This window comes from Microchirus variegatus, assembly GCF_963457635.1.
Source record: "Microchirus variegatus genome assembly, chromosome: 16".
NCBI lineage: Eukaryota > Metazoa > Chordata > Actinopteri > Pleuronectiformes > Soleidae > Microchirus > Microchirus variegatus.
The window spans coordinates 18902765-18920867 of record NC_139817.1 but is presented as its reverse complement, the minus strand read 5'-3'; the positions used below and the strand labels follow the sequence as shown (position 1 = coordinate 18920867).

Here is an 18103-nt window from a genome sequence, read left to right as displayed (position 1 = left end):
CCATAGGGGGAAAAGGGGAGTATGTGTATAGATTGTAAACACACACACACATGTGACAAAACAGCCACACACAGAGATGTGACACTTTAACAACACCAGCCACATGGTCATTCAGCCTGATCTCGTGAAAAGATTCGTACTGAAAGCTACGAAAAGTAATGCACAGTGTTTTGTATACTTTTGCACGTAATTTATGCCATGGAGCCATGGTCACGTGGTCATGTGACGATGCACTATATCTCCTAACCCTAACCCTACCCGTCACCATAACCATAACAGTAACCATAACGTGAGACCTAAAAAATCTCCGTAATAACTGAGAAACAGAAGATAATCTGTTCACCGAACGCACGTGCACTCACACTACACTCACTCTCACAGATTTTTTGTTCCACTGAAGTGCGCATGCTTGTATAATCGGATTTCGGTAGAGTAATGCACGAAAAACGGGGAAACCGTTTTTCATACGTTTTCATGAGAATACGTTGGGTAACAGTGCAGTGTACTGGTAACAGTGCAATAATAATTGAATGTCTTGTCCATGTTGATCCTCAGGTGTATACAATGCTACATTTGAGAACAATCCAGTGCAGTACAGTGCTGGAGGTTCCCTGGCTGAACCTGTCTCTAACATCTACATGGAAGTGAGGACTCGATCAGACAACGCTGTGCTCCTCAGAGCATCCTGGGGCACTGACATTCTCATGGTGGGTCTTCTGGACTCTTCAGTTAGAGTGGAGATTCATATAGGCAACAGTGTTGAGACGCTGGCCTTCACAGGAGTTCGTCGAGTGGCTGACGGGCGTTGGCATTGTGTGAACATCTCAGTGGCTGAGAAGGAGGCTAAGGCCTCTCCCTGGGTCATCACTGTGGATGGAATCACAGACAGCAGCAGCTCACCAGAGCAAATAGGGAGCCTTACTTTTCTAAATGAGAAGGGAGCCATGTTGTCAGTTGCAGAGAGTTTCACCGGCTGCTTAGGTGCAGTGAGAGTCGGTGGAGTCTACCTTCCTTATGTAGATAACTACAAAGCTCCACAGCAATCTCAGTTCCACTTAGTTGGGAGATCAAAGGTCCATTTAGGTTGTAGCAGCGCCCCTGTGTGTGATCCAATTCCCTGTCTAAATGGAGCCACATGTGAGGATGTCTTCAATCAATATTTCTGTATGTGTGACTCTGGCTGGGAGGGAGAACAGTGTGAGACAGACACTGACGACTGTGCATCTCAGCCTTGTGTTCGTGGAACCTGTAAGGACTACTTAGCTGGCTTTGAGTGCCACTGCCCCCGAGGATATACTGGCACACTGTGTGATGAGGATCTCGATGAGTGTGAACATCATGCATGTGAACACGGAAGCGTCTGTCAAGACGGACCTGGCACATACACCTGTATATGCCCCAAGGACTACAGTGGCCCCCTCTGCCAGTGAGCCCTCATTCATTAAACTGTTGTATATGTAACACACAGAAACAATAACATGGTTCATTAAAGTTTAATACATTTTTCTACAGGTGGGACTTTCCTCCAATACAGTGCGGGAAAGACATCTTCTGTGAAAATAATGGAATCTGCAATGATGGACTGTGGGGAGCTAACTGTACCTGCAGGCCAGGCTTTACAGGCACCAGGTAAGCTCTGATAGTTCACATAGATGCTGAGATTTTCATTGTGGGTGACCAGGATGGACAGGATTTGAAATTAGCATATTCCAGGGACAGCTCGGATTGAACGGTTGAGAGTGAAGGTTGAGATGGTTTGGTCGTGTGCAGAGGAGGGAAAGTGATTCCAAAGGATGTTGAAGTTAGAGCTGCATATGAGAGGAGGACCAGAGAGAAGGTTCATGGATGTTGTGAAGGAGGACATAAGGACATTTTGTGTAACACAAGAGGGCAAAATGGAGGCAGATGATCTACTGTGGTGACCCCTAAAGGTAGAAGCTGAAATAAGACAAGGACGAATTATAATAATTAAGTATCTGGCAACAACCAGCCAGAACTCTTTAGGAGACCACTGCTATTACTCCAATTCACTCACTCACTCACTCTTCTTATACTGCTTATTCTGTTATAATTTCTGGTGTTTTATTTCCATCATCTGTTTTTGTTGTTTCATAAAAAATAAAAACAAAATATACTATAGATACTTAAGAGTTAGAAGGATCAAAGATATTTACATATTTCTAATATCAAATCAAATTAAATACATTCAAGTCCAGTATCACCACACACAGTGTTTCACTTTTTCACAAATTAAAAATAGGCCATGTGATTTTACTACTCGGTAATGCAAAAAAAAAAAAAAGGTTTGTAAATAACACAGTTATAATGTAGTTAATGCAATTTACTGGGGTACAAATCAAATTCAGCTTCGGGCCCCATAAATGTTTGGGCTGGCCCTGGAGCTAGTTAAAAAAAAAAAAACCCTGAATATGACTTTGGATGAACACTAGCATAACCATCCGTTTGTTGTTAATAAACTCTGGAGAAAGTTTGAAGTCTGCTAACGGTCCATTAGCTTAAATGCTAACGCTAACGAGTCCACTCACATAGCAGAAATGAGATCTGTGTCAGTCTCTGCCTTTGTTAAGAAGTACAGCGATGATTTAGTTCTCCTGCATTTTTCCTTCTTCATCTTCATTCAACGGTGAAAACACACAGCTCCACAGTAGCAGTGTGGTGCCTCCGCTGCATTTTAAGTAACCATGTGTTTTTCTCAGTGACCGTAAGCTAATTAGCTGAAAAAACAACAAAAGCACTGGAATGTGAGATCACCACACCCCAACTAATCGATTCACAGCGATCAAACAACCCTAATTCAAATACAATGTTTATGATTTTAAGACCCACAATACCGTGATCTGAAGCATGTAGTGGCTTCTAACAAACTTCAACTTGCACAATTTTGAAAAAAACAAATACCCTTTCGTAAAATTTCCTTGTTTACTCGGTTTGCACTGGGCCAACTTGTTCCCTCTTTTGCCACGGCGGGTCACAATTCTGTTTTTTGAGCAGCGAAGATAAAAACTTGTGCCTTGATAAGTGATTTGTTGTCTAAATGTATTTTTGCACTTTATAAAGTCTTTCAGTTCTGTTAATCTGTGACTTTGTGTCCCTTGTGTCTCTGCAGTTGTGAAACTGAGATGGACGAGTGTGAGTCTAATCCCTGTCGAAACGGTGCTTCCTGTTTGGATCGATTTAACATGTTCATGTGTGAGTGTCCGCCTGATTACAGCGGTCCTACCTGTGACACTAAGGTATGTTTATTACACCCATATTCTTTTTTGTGTTGTGTTTAACTCATTCTTCATGATACAAACTCATGTCAGTATTTTACTATTTATTGACTCTACATCCAGACAGTTCTGATCACAACTATAATAGTAATGATCATTATTATTATTATGCTAATATGATAACATTAAAAAAAATAAAATCAAAAATCATCCAAAACAAATACATTTAAAAAGGACAGCATAACTGGAGAGTTTTCTATTGAAATAAAATGTAAACGTTCACATGATCACAGTGTTTTTTTGTTTCTATATGTTATTATTTCAATAGTATATACTCAAAACTGTGGTACGTTGTCTCTTACGGATGTCACGCTTTCACAAAATGGCAGGCGAGAACCCAATAGCACGACACAGCAGACGGAGACAGAACAGTTCAGATATAACAGTTCGTATTTATTCAGCAAAGTTCAAACAAGGAAGTCAGTCCCTGTGGCAAACAAATCCAACAAAGACAACAGGCAGGGATCAAAACCAGGAAATCAGTCCACGAGGCAAACAAATCCGATAAGGGGCAGGCAAAACGGGAAGGTCCACAGGTCAGAAGCAGGTTCAGGCAATATCAAGGCAGAGAATATAACGCTGGCCTACTAGGGATCCTCAATATCTGTATGGTTTGTTGTAAGTGGTTGCCTGCTGAAACATTTCCCAATCTGTTGTGTCAAAGCAGTGTTGAAGAGCAGAGGAGATTCCCTCTGGCCACACTCTTACCTGCTTCTGAGCCGGTTTGGTGATTTTCACTCTCTGTCTGTATGATGGCCTTAGCATCAGGGGCGGATGGTGTATAGGGACGATTTGGACTGATCTGTCATTGTTCAATCAGAATCCTGATGTGGAGAATCGCCCGGAAATTCTCTCTTTGACTCTCATGTTAAAAAAAGTTTGTTTTGAAAAACATACCCTCCAATGCATTTTTAATGAGGATTTATGTGCATGCACAAACATGTTTGCGTCATAGGTAAACTGAGCAAAGAGAGGGGATATCTTCTCACATCACATCTCCCCATAAGTTGTTTGCCTCTCCAGTGGCGGCGCTCTAAGAGAAGCTCACTGTTTTAAAAATACATGGAGGATTGTGCTCGTTTAACCGGTCGCAGCACTAACTGATTCATACATGTTAGCTGTTTATTCGGGTCGGGAAGATTCACCGATTTGCATCGGTAAATCGATATGAACATATGCGATGCGGTTGCATCGATGGCAAACGTCTGCATCGGTTAAAAATCCGAATGAACTCGAGATGTATCATATCTAAAATATCTGCATCGATATAAACCGAATAATATCTATTATTAGAAACCTATAAAAACTGCTCTATTTCTGGTTTGAGCTCTCGCTACACACAGCTACGCAGACGCATGTTTATGTTAATCACTTCTTCAGTGCTTCTTTTAAAGTAAACAAGAACCCAACAACGTATACATTAGTTGCTTAGTGCCATCTACTGGTAGCAAACAGTATAACATATTTAGACTCGTACATAACCGTTATCTTTTTTTGTTAAAGGTTATACTTGTAAACCTGTGAACAAAATTAACATTTAAATCAAATCATACTGTATCGCAATCGTAATAGGTTGGAGAATCGCATCGTATCGCTGGTAATTTTCATGAATTGTTAATGTATCGAATCGTTGGCAGTGTATCGAGATGCATGTCGCATCGCTTCGATGATGAAGATTCCCAAACCTACTGTTTATGGCTCGTAGCAGCGGACAGCAGTCATTTGAGGCGACGATCGCTAGCTTGTTTGCTAACATTGTTGATGTTAAACAGGTTAAACTTCATGCAAATCAGACAATCGGACTGTTTCTCGTCAGAAAGTATTCTAAGATGCGTTTAGAAATACATATCAATAATGATTTTGACTGATATTTTGACTGCACTATCTTGTCAAGTTTGTTGTATGTATCTGGTAAAGGTTTTGAAAGCTCTTGTTCCTCTTGATCCTTGGTCAGTTAATAGATACTTGACTTAATAGGCTGCCCCTGTCTTTATGTGGTTGCTGGACACATGTTGTGTCCTGTTTAGCTGTTTTACTAAGGGTTAAAATCACCTAAAAGTGCAGAGATTTCTGGTCAATCCTCCCATTGACTCCCATGTTAAAACTCAGTCTGAAACACCGCAGCTGAGGACAGCGTCAGTAAGGAGAGATTTCTATCGGCTCATTCACAGCAACTAGGAGGTTTTGGACCATAAAAACAAGTTAATGTAGGTTAGTAGAGCTTTAAAACACGTTGCTTTCGCTCAGTTCCAAACTGAGTATTTGGAAGGAGGGAGGGAGGGAGAGGGGTGTTAAAGAGTTTTAAAGGCTCACCCACATGTTACTCCACTACCAGCTCAAGTCCTGCACCTGACGACAATGGCAGTGAGAAGTAGGCACAATCAAAGTTTCCCTGGACAACATTCTGGACAAACGTTTATGTAAATGTGATTTTTACATTGTATTTGGGATCCGTGGCAATTTAAACCACAAATACAATAAAAACATTATTGTATTTTTGGGCATTTTAGTGAATATCTTCACCAGTGAGGGACAATCTATGCTCTCTGTTTCTTTGCAGAAACAACCTCATAAAGAGGGCATCTCATGGTTAGTGGTGGTCATCCCACTGCTCTGCCTCTGTGTGATGATCTTAAGCCTCAGCTTGACCTTCATGGTGCTCACAGCGAGGAAGAAGCGTCAGTCAGAGGGAGCGTACAGTCCCAGTGCTCAGGAGGTGGCTGGAGCTCGGCTGGAGATGGACAGCATGCTCAAAGTGCCTCCAGAGGAAAGACTCATCTGATGAACACTGCACAGGAATAACTTTAATCCACAGCACCTCCTCATGGTGGAGAACAGGTATTGACTTAAATAACTGCAGCTGTCATTTACCAGAACACGTTCCAGGAAAACTGGGATTGAACTGCAGTGATTGACTGACACAAGGACTTTTAATCATCTGTATTGTGTAATTAGGGGAAGGTGAGTTGGAAATAGACTTTGTGAATGAATGCTGATGATCATCTTCTCATCTCATTGTGTCCTTTTCCTCTGCAATGTCGTGGAAGTTACTAACCCCCCTCCACTGCAGCTCACTCTGCCCAATGCCTGATTCTGAAAAAATGACAATTATTTATAACTTGAGCAGAGAAACCTCTCATGTAGACCAGACGATCGTAGCATCAAACCTTGAAAGTCAAGGGTTTGATCTAATACAATCGGCTGTGGTTTGTCTAATGTGATATCACTGTCTCAGAATGTTCCCACATATTGCCCATTTACACCAATTTGTGAATTTACTGCCCTCTTGTGGTAGCAGCAGGCTGCTTTCCACTCATGGTTTTTGTCTTTCGATGTTGATGTTTTGACTTTAGCACAGTGAAGGTCAGACCTGGAATCATCAGTTGTGTTATGAGCTGATTATATTATGTGCAGATGTCTGCTGCTCGTGTTATGTGGAACTTCTTGTAGAAACGTTCAGATACTTTCTGAATGAATGGAGTTTTCAGAAGTTAAAGAGCAGCATGAAGAGCATTCCATGAAGCACGAACACCCCAGAAAATATGTTCGAGGGTGAAGGGTGAATGAGGGTGAAGACTAACCTGAATTTTATCCATGGAATGTTGTTCCAAAACCATTTTATAAAATAGTAAACAAACAACATATAGGAAAGATAAAATGTGGTCCTTTTAATGTAGGTGGTAAAATGCTTTGAGAGGGCACAAAAAGGGTTGAAAAAGAGTGAGGATTGCTGTACAACATAACTCACCCAAGTTGAAAAAATACCAACAGGAAAAGAATAATATATGTCAGCACATGTTCTGTTGTTTTACTGGCATTTAAGTTAAAAGTGACATTTCTTTGGTCAGCCCTGTACAGTTTTTGTTTTTATGTAAATTCAGAGTTTTAATGTCTGTTGGATTTTGTTTTACTGCTCATGTTTTTCTTCCTCACAAGTAACTTGCTACCAGTTTACAGTCAAGGAAGAACATTTAAAACGGTGGACAAATGAAAAGTAACTGCTCTATGTACAGAGGATGTGAATTCCTCAGTGTAAACAATTATTTCGTAAGTATGTGAAGTGAAGTTTGAAATACGGCACCAAACTAACTCCCAAAAAACAATGGAAAGAGGAATAAATAAAGGGAAGAGCCTTAAATTTGTTTGTTTGTGTATTTTTTTTTTGGGGGGGGGGCATATTTAAATAGAGCATTGTTGTACAATATTCCCCTGTTTATTTAAGTTCTTTTTGATATACAATATTTTCTTAATTATGTTTTAAACCATAAAGTCAACTGAATTCAAAGTTGAGATCAAACCATGCATATGAGAGCTGTGAGAGTACAGCATCTCTTCCAGGTGTGTGTGTGAACTGTTGGGTTCCCTGGTCAGTTTCCCAGCGCTGGACAAATTCAGTCATTCTCTCTCTCTCAGATCACGAGATTAATATAAAAAACAGATCAAGGATTAAATTAAAGATATCCTGCACTGAGTCGGCTGTGGCATTATAATCACTCTTTAATCAGTCTTTGAATAATGATAGTGTCATTTGTACAGAGACACAACAGCAAATGGACCTGTACACAACTCTGTAGTATTCACCACACACTGATGTGCCAAGATCACCTGGAAAGCAGTAACTTCTGACAAGGTGCAACACGGTGACACGATTTTCTCTTGTTGAAGCCCAAAGAGAATCTGGAGGCCAAATGATCAACTTATTTATGCTCTATCTACAATGGACATCACAGTGTGTAAGCAATCTGGAACTCATGATCATTAACAAAGTAAGGCAAAAAAAAAAAAAAAAAAAGCAAACAGAGTGCATATATCAGCAGCAGCAGGGTACACACATGGATCATTAAAGACAACACAATACACAATAAAATGTGACAACGTCCTGAAATATATAACCAATATCACGTTTCAAATGAAAAAGAGACATTTCAGTCTATTTCAAGCTCGATTCTGACAGTAGGCGGCGAGACACTTCACAGGTCAGTAAGGTAAAAAAAAAAAAAAAAATCCAAACTTTTACAGGTCAACTGAATCTCTGATGACATGTGACAGTAGTGAGTTGCCTTTCAACTCCAAGGCTGTGGGTTCGATTCCGGGCTCCCCTAGCCTGATGGCTGTGCTGGCAGCGTGTGAATGGGTATGAATGTGTGAGTGAGTGTGAATGGCAAAACTGTGGTGTGAAGCAGCTTTGAGTGGTCATCAAGACTAGAAAAGCTCTATATAAATACAGACCATTGACCATACTTTGCTGAAATGGTTACAGTGAGTGGTATCAAATAACTTTGATAGCATTTTTTAACAACACACAAACTTCTTAAATCAAGTTTGTCTCGCTAGAACGGCAGGGAAATGAAACAATACAAAATATCGAACACCACTGTCTGCTCAGATGTCAGGTTGTTAGTAACGTGGAACGGTGTGTGTGTGTGTGTGTGTGTGATCACATCTGTAAGGACCTTCTGCTTGCAGTTATTGATGCATCATCTCTCATTGATTTGTAGTTGAAATGCACATAACAAGTAGAAGAGGGAGAAAATCTTTAAACTCTAAAAAGTCACAATTCAAAGTGGAACTGAAATATATAGTGTTTACATTTACCAACTGTGTTTTTGTAGATTTTAGTACAGGCTGATTTGTTGAAGCCTGTATTGACTAAGGGTAATGACAAGTAGACAGGCATAAAGGTCCCACAGCGCTGTATGAGATAACGCACGGTGGATAAGTGTTTGTGAATGAGCAGGCACATCATCAGAGAGGCCATCACAGAATCTTCAAAAACTGCTGAAATACTTGAGATGAATGGCAGCAGCTGGAGTTACAACCTAAGCTGCTACAGGTTCACACTAAACACAAACCACTGTTTCATCAAACAGTGAAGAATATAAAGTAGAAACGGTTAGAGCAAGCACATGTCTTAGTGAAACCCTAACCGGGTTCACTGCTGCTGAAGCATTGTATGATCCAAGTTAATAACTAGGTTTGCTTTCTTGTTTTTAGTTTTGGTTTCACTGGTTGAAAGATGTTCTGATGTGATCATCACAGGATGTCATGGCTCTACAACGTCGACATGACTGTTCAGAGTGACTTCAGATGGCTGCTTAAATAGTGTGCACACGTTGGAAACAGTGCAGACTCCATTCACCTGGGTGTCAGTCATGCTACGATGCTGTTGATCAAAGGGGGAGCTGAACAAACACCATCTATTCTATCCACTGCAGAAAAAAGCAGGTGCAAGCGTGTTTTTGGACAAGTGGAAAATACAAACCCACATACAGTTTTGTCAACTACATTTTTTTTTCCTTTCCACATCAGATTCATTTTATATCATTTTTGGAACAGAGAAAGCTGCTTTTCTCAGCATCACTCTTGAATGACTTGACTTGAACAGAGAGCATTACAGCTCATGTGTCGGTTATAGCAAACGAAGGTCCTGATACAATGTGAGGGGAAGCTAAGATAGAGGCAGAGGGGGCACTTCAACACTTATTCACATCATTTAGTCAAATGTTTCCCACCTCCTCCGTAGGTCTTCCACCTTCTTCTTTTGGGGGGTAGCTGGCTTGGCCATAGTCACCAGGTCCCCAAAAAGATCCTGAGTCTTCTGGCTGTCTCCCTCTGCACTAAGTGGCTTTGGCAGTGTGTTCATGGCTGTGCTAGAGACAGACAAGGAGTCCACGAGGCTAGAAAGGGCATGATTACTGGCAGAGGAGTGAGGAAGGGAGGTGTCAAAGGAGGGGATCGTCGAGTGGAGCAGTCCATGGCTGAGCGGCAGAGATGAACTCCCGGGTGAATGCTGTCTGTACATTCCTGGTAGTGAAGAAAAGGCCTGAGGCTGGGGGGGGGTATGTAAGTATGAGCCTGGTGGAGGCCCACAGACCGCACTGAAGGGATTCCCACCTACTGCGGGAGAGTAATGTGTTTGAGGGGAGGTGTGCTGCAGAGACTGGACAAAGGGGTTAAGTGAAGTATGAGGATGAATTGGGAATGGAGGCAAACCCTGTGGGTAAGACTGAAATTGGGAGGAAGAAGACATACTAGCATCTCCCCCGTCATTTAGTGAAATGGAACTAGTCTGTGCTGAGCGATCAAGGGGGTCCAGAAGGCGGATCAGATCTATACTGTCCTCACCTACTTTGGGTCTCAGCAGTTCCCCATCTGTAGTCATGCTCAGGGCTTGCCTAAACTCTTGTCCTCCTGATGTAGTCCTTCCTTCAAAAGCTCCTCCTACTTTTGAGCGTGACTGAGCCATGGGGGGTCCAAGGACAGCACCAAGCTCGGGGGTCTTCCTTCCATGGGGACGCGGAATCGTTATGTTGCCAGGATTGCAAGGCTCCAGTGGGTCGGGCCCTGAGGCCGAGCTTTCATGACTTGGGGGGTGGCTTCCTGTCTTCACAGGAAGTTGTACAGATGGCAGAGTGTCACAGACAGGAGGTGCACAAACAGGCAAAGCTGCTTCATCCTGACCCACACTCCACAATGTATTGTGAGGGTTGGAAAGCTTGAGGCCCGGAAACGTTCGTGAGTGTTTGCCAACACTCAGGTCCATCCGCTGCAAACACAAGAAAGAAGTCATACTACAGGCTACTGCAGCAAAAATATAACTGACAGGAATAAAGTCAGCAAGTGCTTTAATAATGTTGTTATTCAAGAATACATTTAATGAATTCAAAATTCGAATTTCAAACAATTTAGTTTAAAGCCACTTAATCTGTCAGTTCTGCAAATATTTCACAATAATAGCCTTGTTATAAAAATGCATTCAGGAAACATAAATTCAAGAGCACCAGAAAGGGAAAGCTATTCTTTTCTCTGAGAGCTGCATTTTCCTGTCCTACGATGCTGAAATACAGTACCGTCTCCAGTTTTGTTTCATCAGCCCAGAGAAAATTCCGCCGAGAAGCTCTGCAGTTTGTCAACATGTATTTCGAGCTAAATTCAAGCTTCAGTGTGTAACTTCTGTTGCCAAAAACACTGTTCCTTCTCTAGAAGAAACCCATGCCTCAGGTGAGCCTCGAGGGCTTTCTGAAAGGATGACTAAATTCCAACCATTCCCTTTCCACATTAATTTATTTATCTCACTACCTCAGTCATGTTTCAGAGAACCTGGGATAATGACTTAACCTAAAGGTCACTGCCGTCTCACTTTTCGGAAGTAGCTGTTATGCTTCTTCCCTTCCCTCCATCAGTTGTCATTAAATATGCTATATTGGTACCTGCACATTTGTCTGCAGGCGAGAGCTCTATTCTCGAGAGAAGCAGTGCAGCTCGTGTGTGAGATAGACCTAATGCAGACAGTGAGGCTGCTCTAATCTGATTCCTTAAGTAAAAGCAAACATTTCAGGTCATGTAGTCACTGTGGCACAGGCATGAGGAACAGAAACATCCACAACAAATCCATGAACTCTGTGTATAACAAGTAGGATTTTAAACATTTTGTCAGCAGAAGAACTGAATCTCTGACCTGGTACGTGAACTTGGTTTGGAGATCACCAGAGTCTTTTGGAGTCCGTAAGTCCTCAAGACTTTTTGCCAGTGTGACTGATTGGTTGTCTGGCTCATCCAGGCACCCAAATACATCACCCAGCAAGTTGATATTAGAGACCTTCTCACTAACAGGGCTGGGAGGGGCAGTGTGACTCTCTGCACCAGAACCACGATCATCCGTTTCTATCAAATCCATCTCTTTCAGGGAGTGGTACGGCTGTGGCCTGCAGGGACAATGTGTCAGTTCAAAACATTAAACTCAAGCCAAGATAAGTTAGGTTTTATATTTTATAGAAATAAAGATCGGATTCATTTTAACCCTTAGAACACAGATAATTTGGCTGATTTTTCCATTACTATGTTAAAACATACAGAGGCTATAAGAATGTGCAATATAGAATGACTTATATCCTTTTTTTCCCCCAGCACAACCTAGGCAATCTGAGGATTTTTTTTTTTCATTTTCACGAACTATATAAACACACCTGAGCAAGTCCAAAAAAATCAAATTGAATTTGTGAAATTAGGAAACACGTCAGAGTTCAAAGTTCACTTGACTCGTTTTTATGAGCAAAAAGAAAAGAAAAACTACTTCTTTTTTTTACTTCTGCACACTGCTACTTAATATCACTACTAAAAATGTGACATAAAATGAATCATAACTCTGACTCAATAACACATAAGACGACGAAAAAAAACCCTGCATTTTTAAAGCCTGAATATGTGACCTATATGTAAGTATGTAAAAAAAAATCTATCTATCTATCTATCTATCTATCTATCTATCTATCTATCTATCTATCTATCTATCTATCCATCTATCCATCCATCTATCCATCCATCCATCCATCCATCCATCCATCCATCCATCCATCCATCCATCCATCCATATATATATATATAGATATACACAAATATTTATATATATATGCCGTACATACACATTTTTATACATTATATACACTTAAATATATATATACATGTAGAGTCAGGTCCATAAATATTGGGACAGCGACACATTTCTCCTCTTTTTGGCTCTATACACCACTACAATGGATTTGAAATGAAATGAACAAGATGTGCTTTATGTGAAGATATAGGCTAGCCGGTATCATCAGGGGTCACAGGTGACTTTGTTGGTAAAAACACTCGACCTGCGCATACGTGAGATGGAGACATTCAGTGTTAAAGCACCGCCTCTGGCAGTCATCCAGGATTCATTGAGCGGTAGTTATACATAACTTTCGACTAACAACACTTTCTATATGTGCCTCCCACTTTTTAGGGGACCAAAAGTAATGGGACAATTGACTGAAAAGCTATTTCATGGACAGGTGTGGGCTATTTTCTCATTATGTCATCTTCAATTACGCAGGTAAAAGTTCTGTAGGTGATTCCAGGAGTGACATTTACATTTGGAATCTGTTGCTGTTAACCATCAATATGAGATCCAAGGAGCTGTCACTGTCAGTAAAATAAGCCATCTTTGGGCTGAAAAATCAAAACAAACCCATCAGAGAATCCTATGGACAGATGAGACCAAGATCAACTTGTACCACATTGATGGGAAGAGAAAGAGTGTGGAGAAGGAAAGGAACTGCTCATGATCCACAACATACCACCTCATCAGTGAAGCATGTTGGTGGTATTATCATGGTGTGGGCATGTATGGCTGCTAATGGAACTGGTTCCCTTGTATTTATTGATGATGTAACTGCTGACAAAAGCAGCAGGATGAATTCTGAAGTGTTTCCAGCAATATTATCTGCTCATATTCAGCCAAATGCTTCAGAACTCATTGGACGCAGCTTCACAGTGCAGATGGACAATGACCCAAAGCATTCTGCAAAAGCAACCAAAAAGATTGTTCAGGCAAATACGTGGAATGTTTTAAGTGGAATGTTAATGCAATGGCCAATCAATCAACTGTCCTCAATCTGATTGAGCATTTTACTTGCTGAAGACCAAACTGAAGGGAAAATGTCCCGAGAACAAGCAGGAACTGAAGACCGTGTCAGTAGAGGCCTGTCAGAGCATCACCAGGGATGAAACCAAGTGTCTGGTGATGTCCATGCCTTCCAGACTTCAGGCTGTAATTGACTGCAAACAATTTGCAACCAAGTATTAAACAATGAAAGTTGATATATGATTGCTTCGTTTGTGCCATTTCTTTTGGTCCCCTAAAAAGTGGGAGGCAATTCCTACACCGTTCATCTGATTTGGATGTAAATACTCTCAAATTAAAGCTGAAAGTGTGCAGTTAAAGCACATCGTTCTTCAAATCCATTGTAGTGGTGTATAGAGCCAAAAAGAAGATAATTGGATGTTCCAATATACATATCGACCTTGAGTGTCTTTAATGCATTATTATATATATATATATATATATATATATATATATATATATATATATATATATATATATATACACACATGTATATATATATACACACATGTATATATATATACACACATGTATATATATATATATATATGTATACATATATATGTATATATGTATATGTATATATATATACATATATATATATATACATTTACATATATAATGTATACATGTATACATGTATACATATATACATGTATATATATACACATGTGTATATATATACATATATCTATATATATATATATATACATATATACATGTATACATATATATACATGTATACATATATATACATGTATACATATATATACATGTATACATATATATATACATATATATATACATGTATATATATATACATATATATATACATGTATATATATATACACATGTATACGTATATATATTTACATGTATATATATATATACATATATATGTATATATGCATATATATATGTATGTATGCATACATATATATATGTCTATATATATATAAATATACTTTGGAATGTAAAGTATGTATGTATGTATAGTGTTTAAAATACAAGTAGAGCTTGTTGAAATACAAACACCGTCTTTAAGAGAGTCAGTTTAAACAATAGTCAGAGATGTAGATCTGACAAATTCTAAACATCTCATGTTTCTGACTTGATGACATTAGACACAATTAAGAGATACAGAGGCATGTTGGGTAACTATAATAACTCTAATATCAAATATAACTTTATGTAAGGCCTCCTTGTGAAGCTTTGCATCATACACACACACATTTACACAGACAAAAGAAATCACAACAGAAAAAGACAATCAGAGAGATGCGTACAGAGGCGTCCATTCAAAAGGGACGGAGAAGAGAAAGTTGTCAGGAAGCCCAGAGACGGAGTCATTGTCGTACTGGAGCTCATCTCCGGAGGAATCCTCAGAGAGAAAGACTGTGTAATGACGAGTGGGACGAATAGAGCTACAGTAAGAAGGAGGGACGACAACAGGGCATTCACACATTATTAAAGGTATATTAATATAGAGAGAAGAAGACTAGTGTTAAGTAAATAGTGTCAAGAATTAGGAGAGACTTTTCTGCATACAGTATACTACTACTACTGTACGCATTATATTCAATATTGTTATCTGCTCTGAATGGGTCTAATGGAGGCTGTGAAGAATGTAGACCATAATGACACATACAAACACTGAATCCAAAGCTTTGAAATGTATGCATCTGACACAGTTAATACTGCGCATTACCTGCATCTAATATCAACATTCAACATTTCGCTATCAACAAGAATGACTCAATGACCACCTGCACCTGCAGTTTATACAACTCTCTTACAAAATATTAAACTGGAAAGCTGCTAAACCATTTTACACTGATGGAAAAACAAATCTCAACTTAACAAGATGAAAATGTTAATGTTAGTAGAGTTGGACAATGATAACAGCATTAAATAAAGTAAAATCCCTGCAGTATTTGGGACATTTACTGTGTTGCATGAAGGAAAAACCTCTGGGAACACTGAAAGCTGCAGGAAATTACTGACATTGCAGTGCAGCACCTGGTTTATTAATATCTGAACTGCAATGGAAAAAAGGCTGACATGCAGGAACAAAATATGTAAGTTGTAATTGCTATCATCAGTATATAACACACGTGTTTGACCTGTGTCCAAGATGTCAGATTTCAGCTCATGTGTGGGACAGAACAGTTGAATTTTGTTACACAACAAAGAGAAACTCTACTGAAAATGGATTGAGTGGCAGCCAATGAGACAAGTAATCCCACATTTAGATTGGGAGAAAATGAAATGAATTAATGTCAAACAATGGTTCAGGTCAATATGTTTTAAATGAAGATTTTTATATCGATTTCTATCTAACTTCCACCACCATTACCACACACACTGTTGTTTTGTGTATACAATCATATTTTTAGGTCGGTGCTCGGTTGCACTTGGGACCCCATGGAGGAATTCATGTTTAAATGTCAATAAATAATACAATTGTTTTGTACTTGTTTTTAATGATCAGAGAAAAAAAGAAGAAAAAAGTCAGAGAAAAAAGTGAGAATTCTGAGAAAAAGTCTCTGAGTTTCTCAGAATTCATGCCGTTTCTTTTTTTTCCCTTTCTTTCAATTTCAAAATGTGGCCCTAATAACTCTTCCGTAAATATAAGATGTGTTTTATTATTTAAATTGGTATGTGTTAATACATATACTACATCATTTATCATAGGTTCATATTTTGCATTATAGAAGCAGTTTTGTTTTTATCACGATACAGCAAAGTCTATTCAGTTTGTGCAATCTTTGAATTACATCATGGATAGTAGGACATAATAGAGGCAGGCTTACTGGTCAATGCTGGAGTCCAGACTCACATTGCTGTTTGGTCTCTTCAGTAACATAGGTGGCCAAGCCTGTGGAGACAAAGAAATCATAAATCAACCTCTCAGAGACTCAAAGAAGTGCTGATACTGTGATAACGTTGAGAGGTTGTGATGAACCCTTACAACCATTTATGAAGCACATCTACAATAATGCACTTCTACCTATCTATCTCTTTGTAGCATATACAGTATCTCACAAAAATGAGTACACCCCTCATTTTTATACATTTTTTATTATATCATTTCACTGAAGAAATGACACTTTGCTACAATGTTAAGTAGTCAGTGTGCAGCTTATATAACAGTGACAATTTGCTGTCCATTCAAAATAACTCAACAGACAGCCATTAATGTCTAAACTGCTGGCAACAAAAGTGAGTACACCCCTCAGTGAAAATGTCCAAATTGGGCCCAAAGTGTTAATATTTTGTGTGGCCACCATTATATTCCAGCACTGCCTTAACCCTCTTGGGCATGGAGTTCACCAGAGCTGCACAGGATGCCACTGGAATCATCTTCCACTCCTCCATGATGACATCATGGCGCTGCTCCTCCACCTTCCGTTTGACGATGCCACACAGATGCTCTGTAGGGTTTAGGACTGGAAACATGCCTGGCCAGTCCGTCACCTTTACCCTCAACTTATTTAGCAAGGCAGTGGTCGTCTTGGAGGTGTGCTTGGGGTCATTATCATGCTGGAATAATGCCCTGCGGCCCAGTTTCCGATGAGAAGGGATCACGTTCTGCTTGAGTATTACAGTAGTACATGTTAGCATTCATGTTTCCCTTGATCAACTCATGCAGCCCCAGACCATGACACTCCCACCACCATGCTTGAACTCCTCACCTGGTTACCGCCACACATGCGTGACATCATCTGAACCAAATAAGGTGGTCTTGTTCGTATCAGACCACAGGATATGGTTCTAGTAACCCATGTCCTTAGTTTGCTTTTCTTCTGCAAACTGTTTGTGGGCTTTCTGGTGCATCGACTTTAGAAGAGGCTTCTTTCTGGGAGGACAGCCATACACACCAATATGATGCAGTGTGCGGCATGTGGTCTGAGCACTGACAGACTGACCCCCCCCCACCCTTTCAACCTCTGCAGCAATGCTGACAGCCCTCCTACGTCTATTTTCCATACACAATCTGTAACCGTTGTATGGTCTTGCAGCTCAGTTTTCAGGGTGTTTTCTTATAGCCTTGGCCACCTTTATGAAGAGCAACAACTCTTTTTTTTTTTTTAAGGTTCTCACATAGTTCTTTGCCATGAGGTGCCATGTTGAACTTCCAGTGACCAGTATGAGGAATGTGAGAACAATGACACCAAATTTAACACACCTGAGACCTTATAACACTAATAAGTCACATGACACCGGGGGGGAAACTGGTCAATTTGGCCAATTTTACTGAGGGGTTTACTCACTTTTGTTGCCAGTGTGTTGAGTTATTTTGAAGGGACAGCAAATTGTCACTGTTATACAAGCTGTACACTGACTACTTAACATTGTAGCAAAGTGTAATTTCTTCAGTATT

The 18103-nt window shown here is 39.9% G+C and overlaps 2 protein-coding genes across 2 annotated transcripts in view; one reads left to right on the top strand and one right to left on the bottom strand.

The window, feature by feature from the left end:
- The window catches only part of crb2a (crumbs cell polarity complex component 2a), a gene marked incomplete at both ends in the record, with an annotated part of 34538 nt that extends 28463 nt beyond the window's left edge, over positions 1 to 6075 (top strand). Inside the window, 4 exons of the mRNA XM_083902176.1 lie at positions 556 to 1426; positions 1513 to 1629; positions 3128 to 3254; positions 5854 to 6075. Coding sequence (XP_083758302.1) covers positions 556 to 1426; positions 1513 to 1629; positions 3128 to 3254; positions 5854 to 6075 — 1337 coding nt within the window. The remainder of the gene's footprint in view (positions 1 to 555; positions 1427 to 1512; positions 1630 to 3127; positions 3255 to 5853) is intronic.
- Positions 6076 to 7981: 1906 nt separating this feature from the next.
- dennd1a (DENN/MADD domain containing 1A) overlaps positions 7982 to 18103 on the bottom strand; it is a 39587-nt gene continuing 29465 nt past the window's right edge. The window contains exons 20-23 of the mRNA XM_083902434.1: positions 16533 to 16597; positions 15006 to 15143; positions 11752 to 11998; positions 7982 to 10839 (exon numbers count right to left, since the gene is read on the bottom strand). Coding sequence (XP_083758560.1) covers positions 9787 to 10839; positions 11752 to 11998; positions 15006 to 15143; positions 16533 to 16597 — 1503 coding nt within the window. The 3' untranslated portion in view covers positions 7982 to 9786. The remainder of the gene's footprint in view (positions 10840 to 11751; positions 11999 to 15005; positions 15144 to 16532; positions 16598 to 18103) is intronic.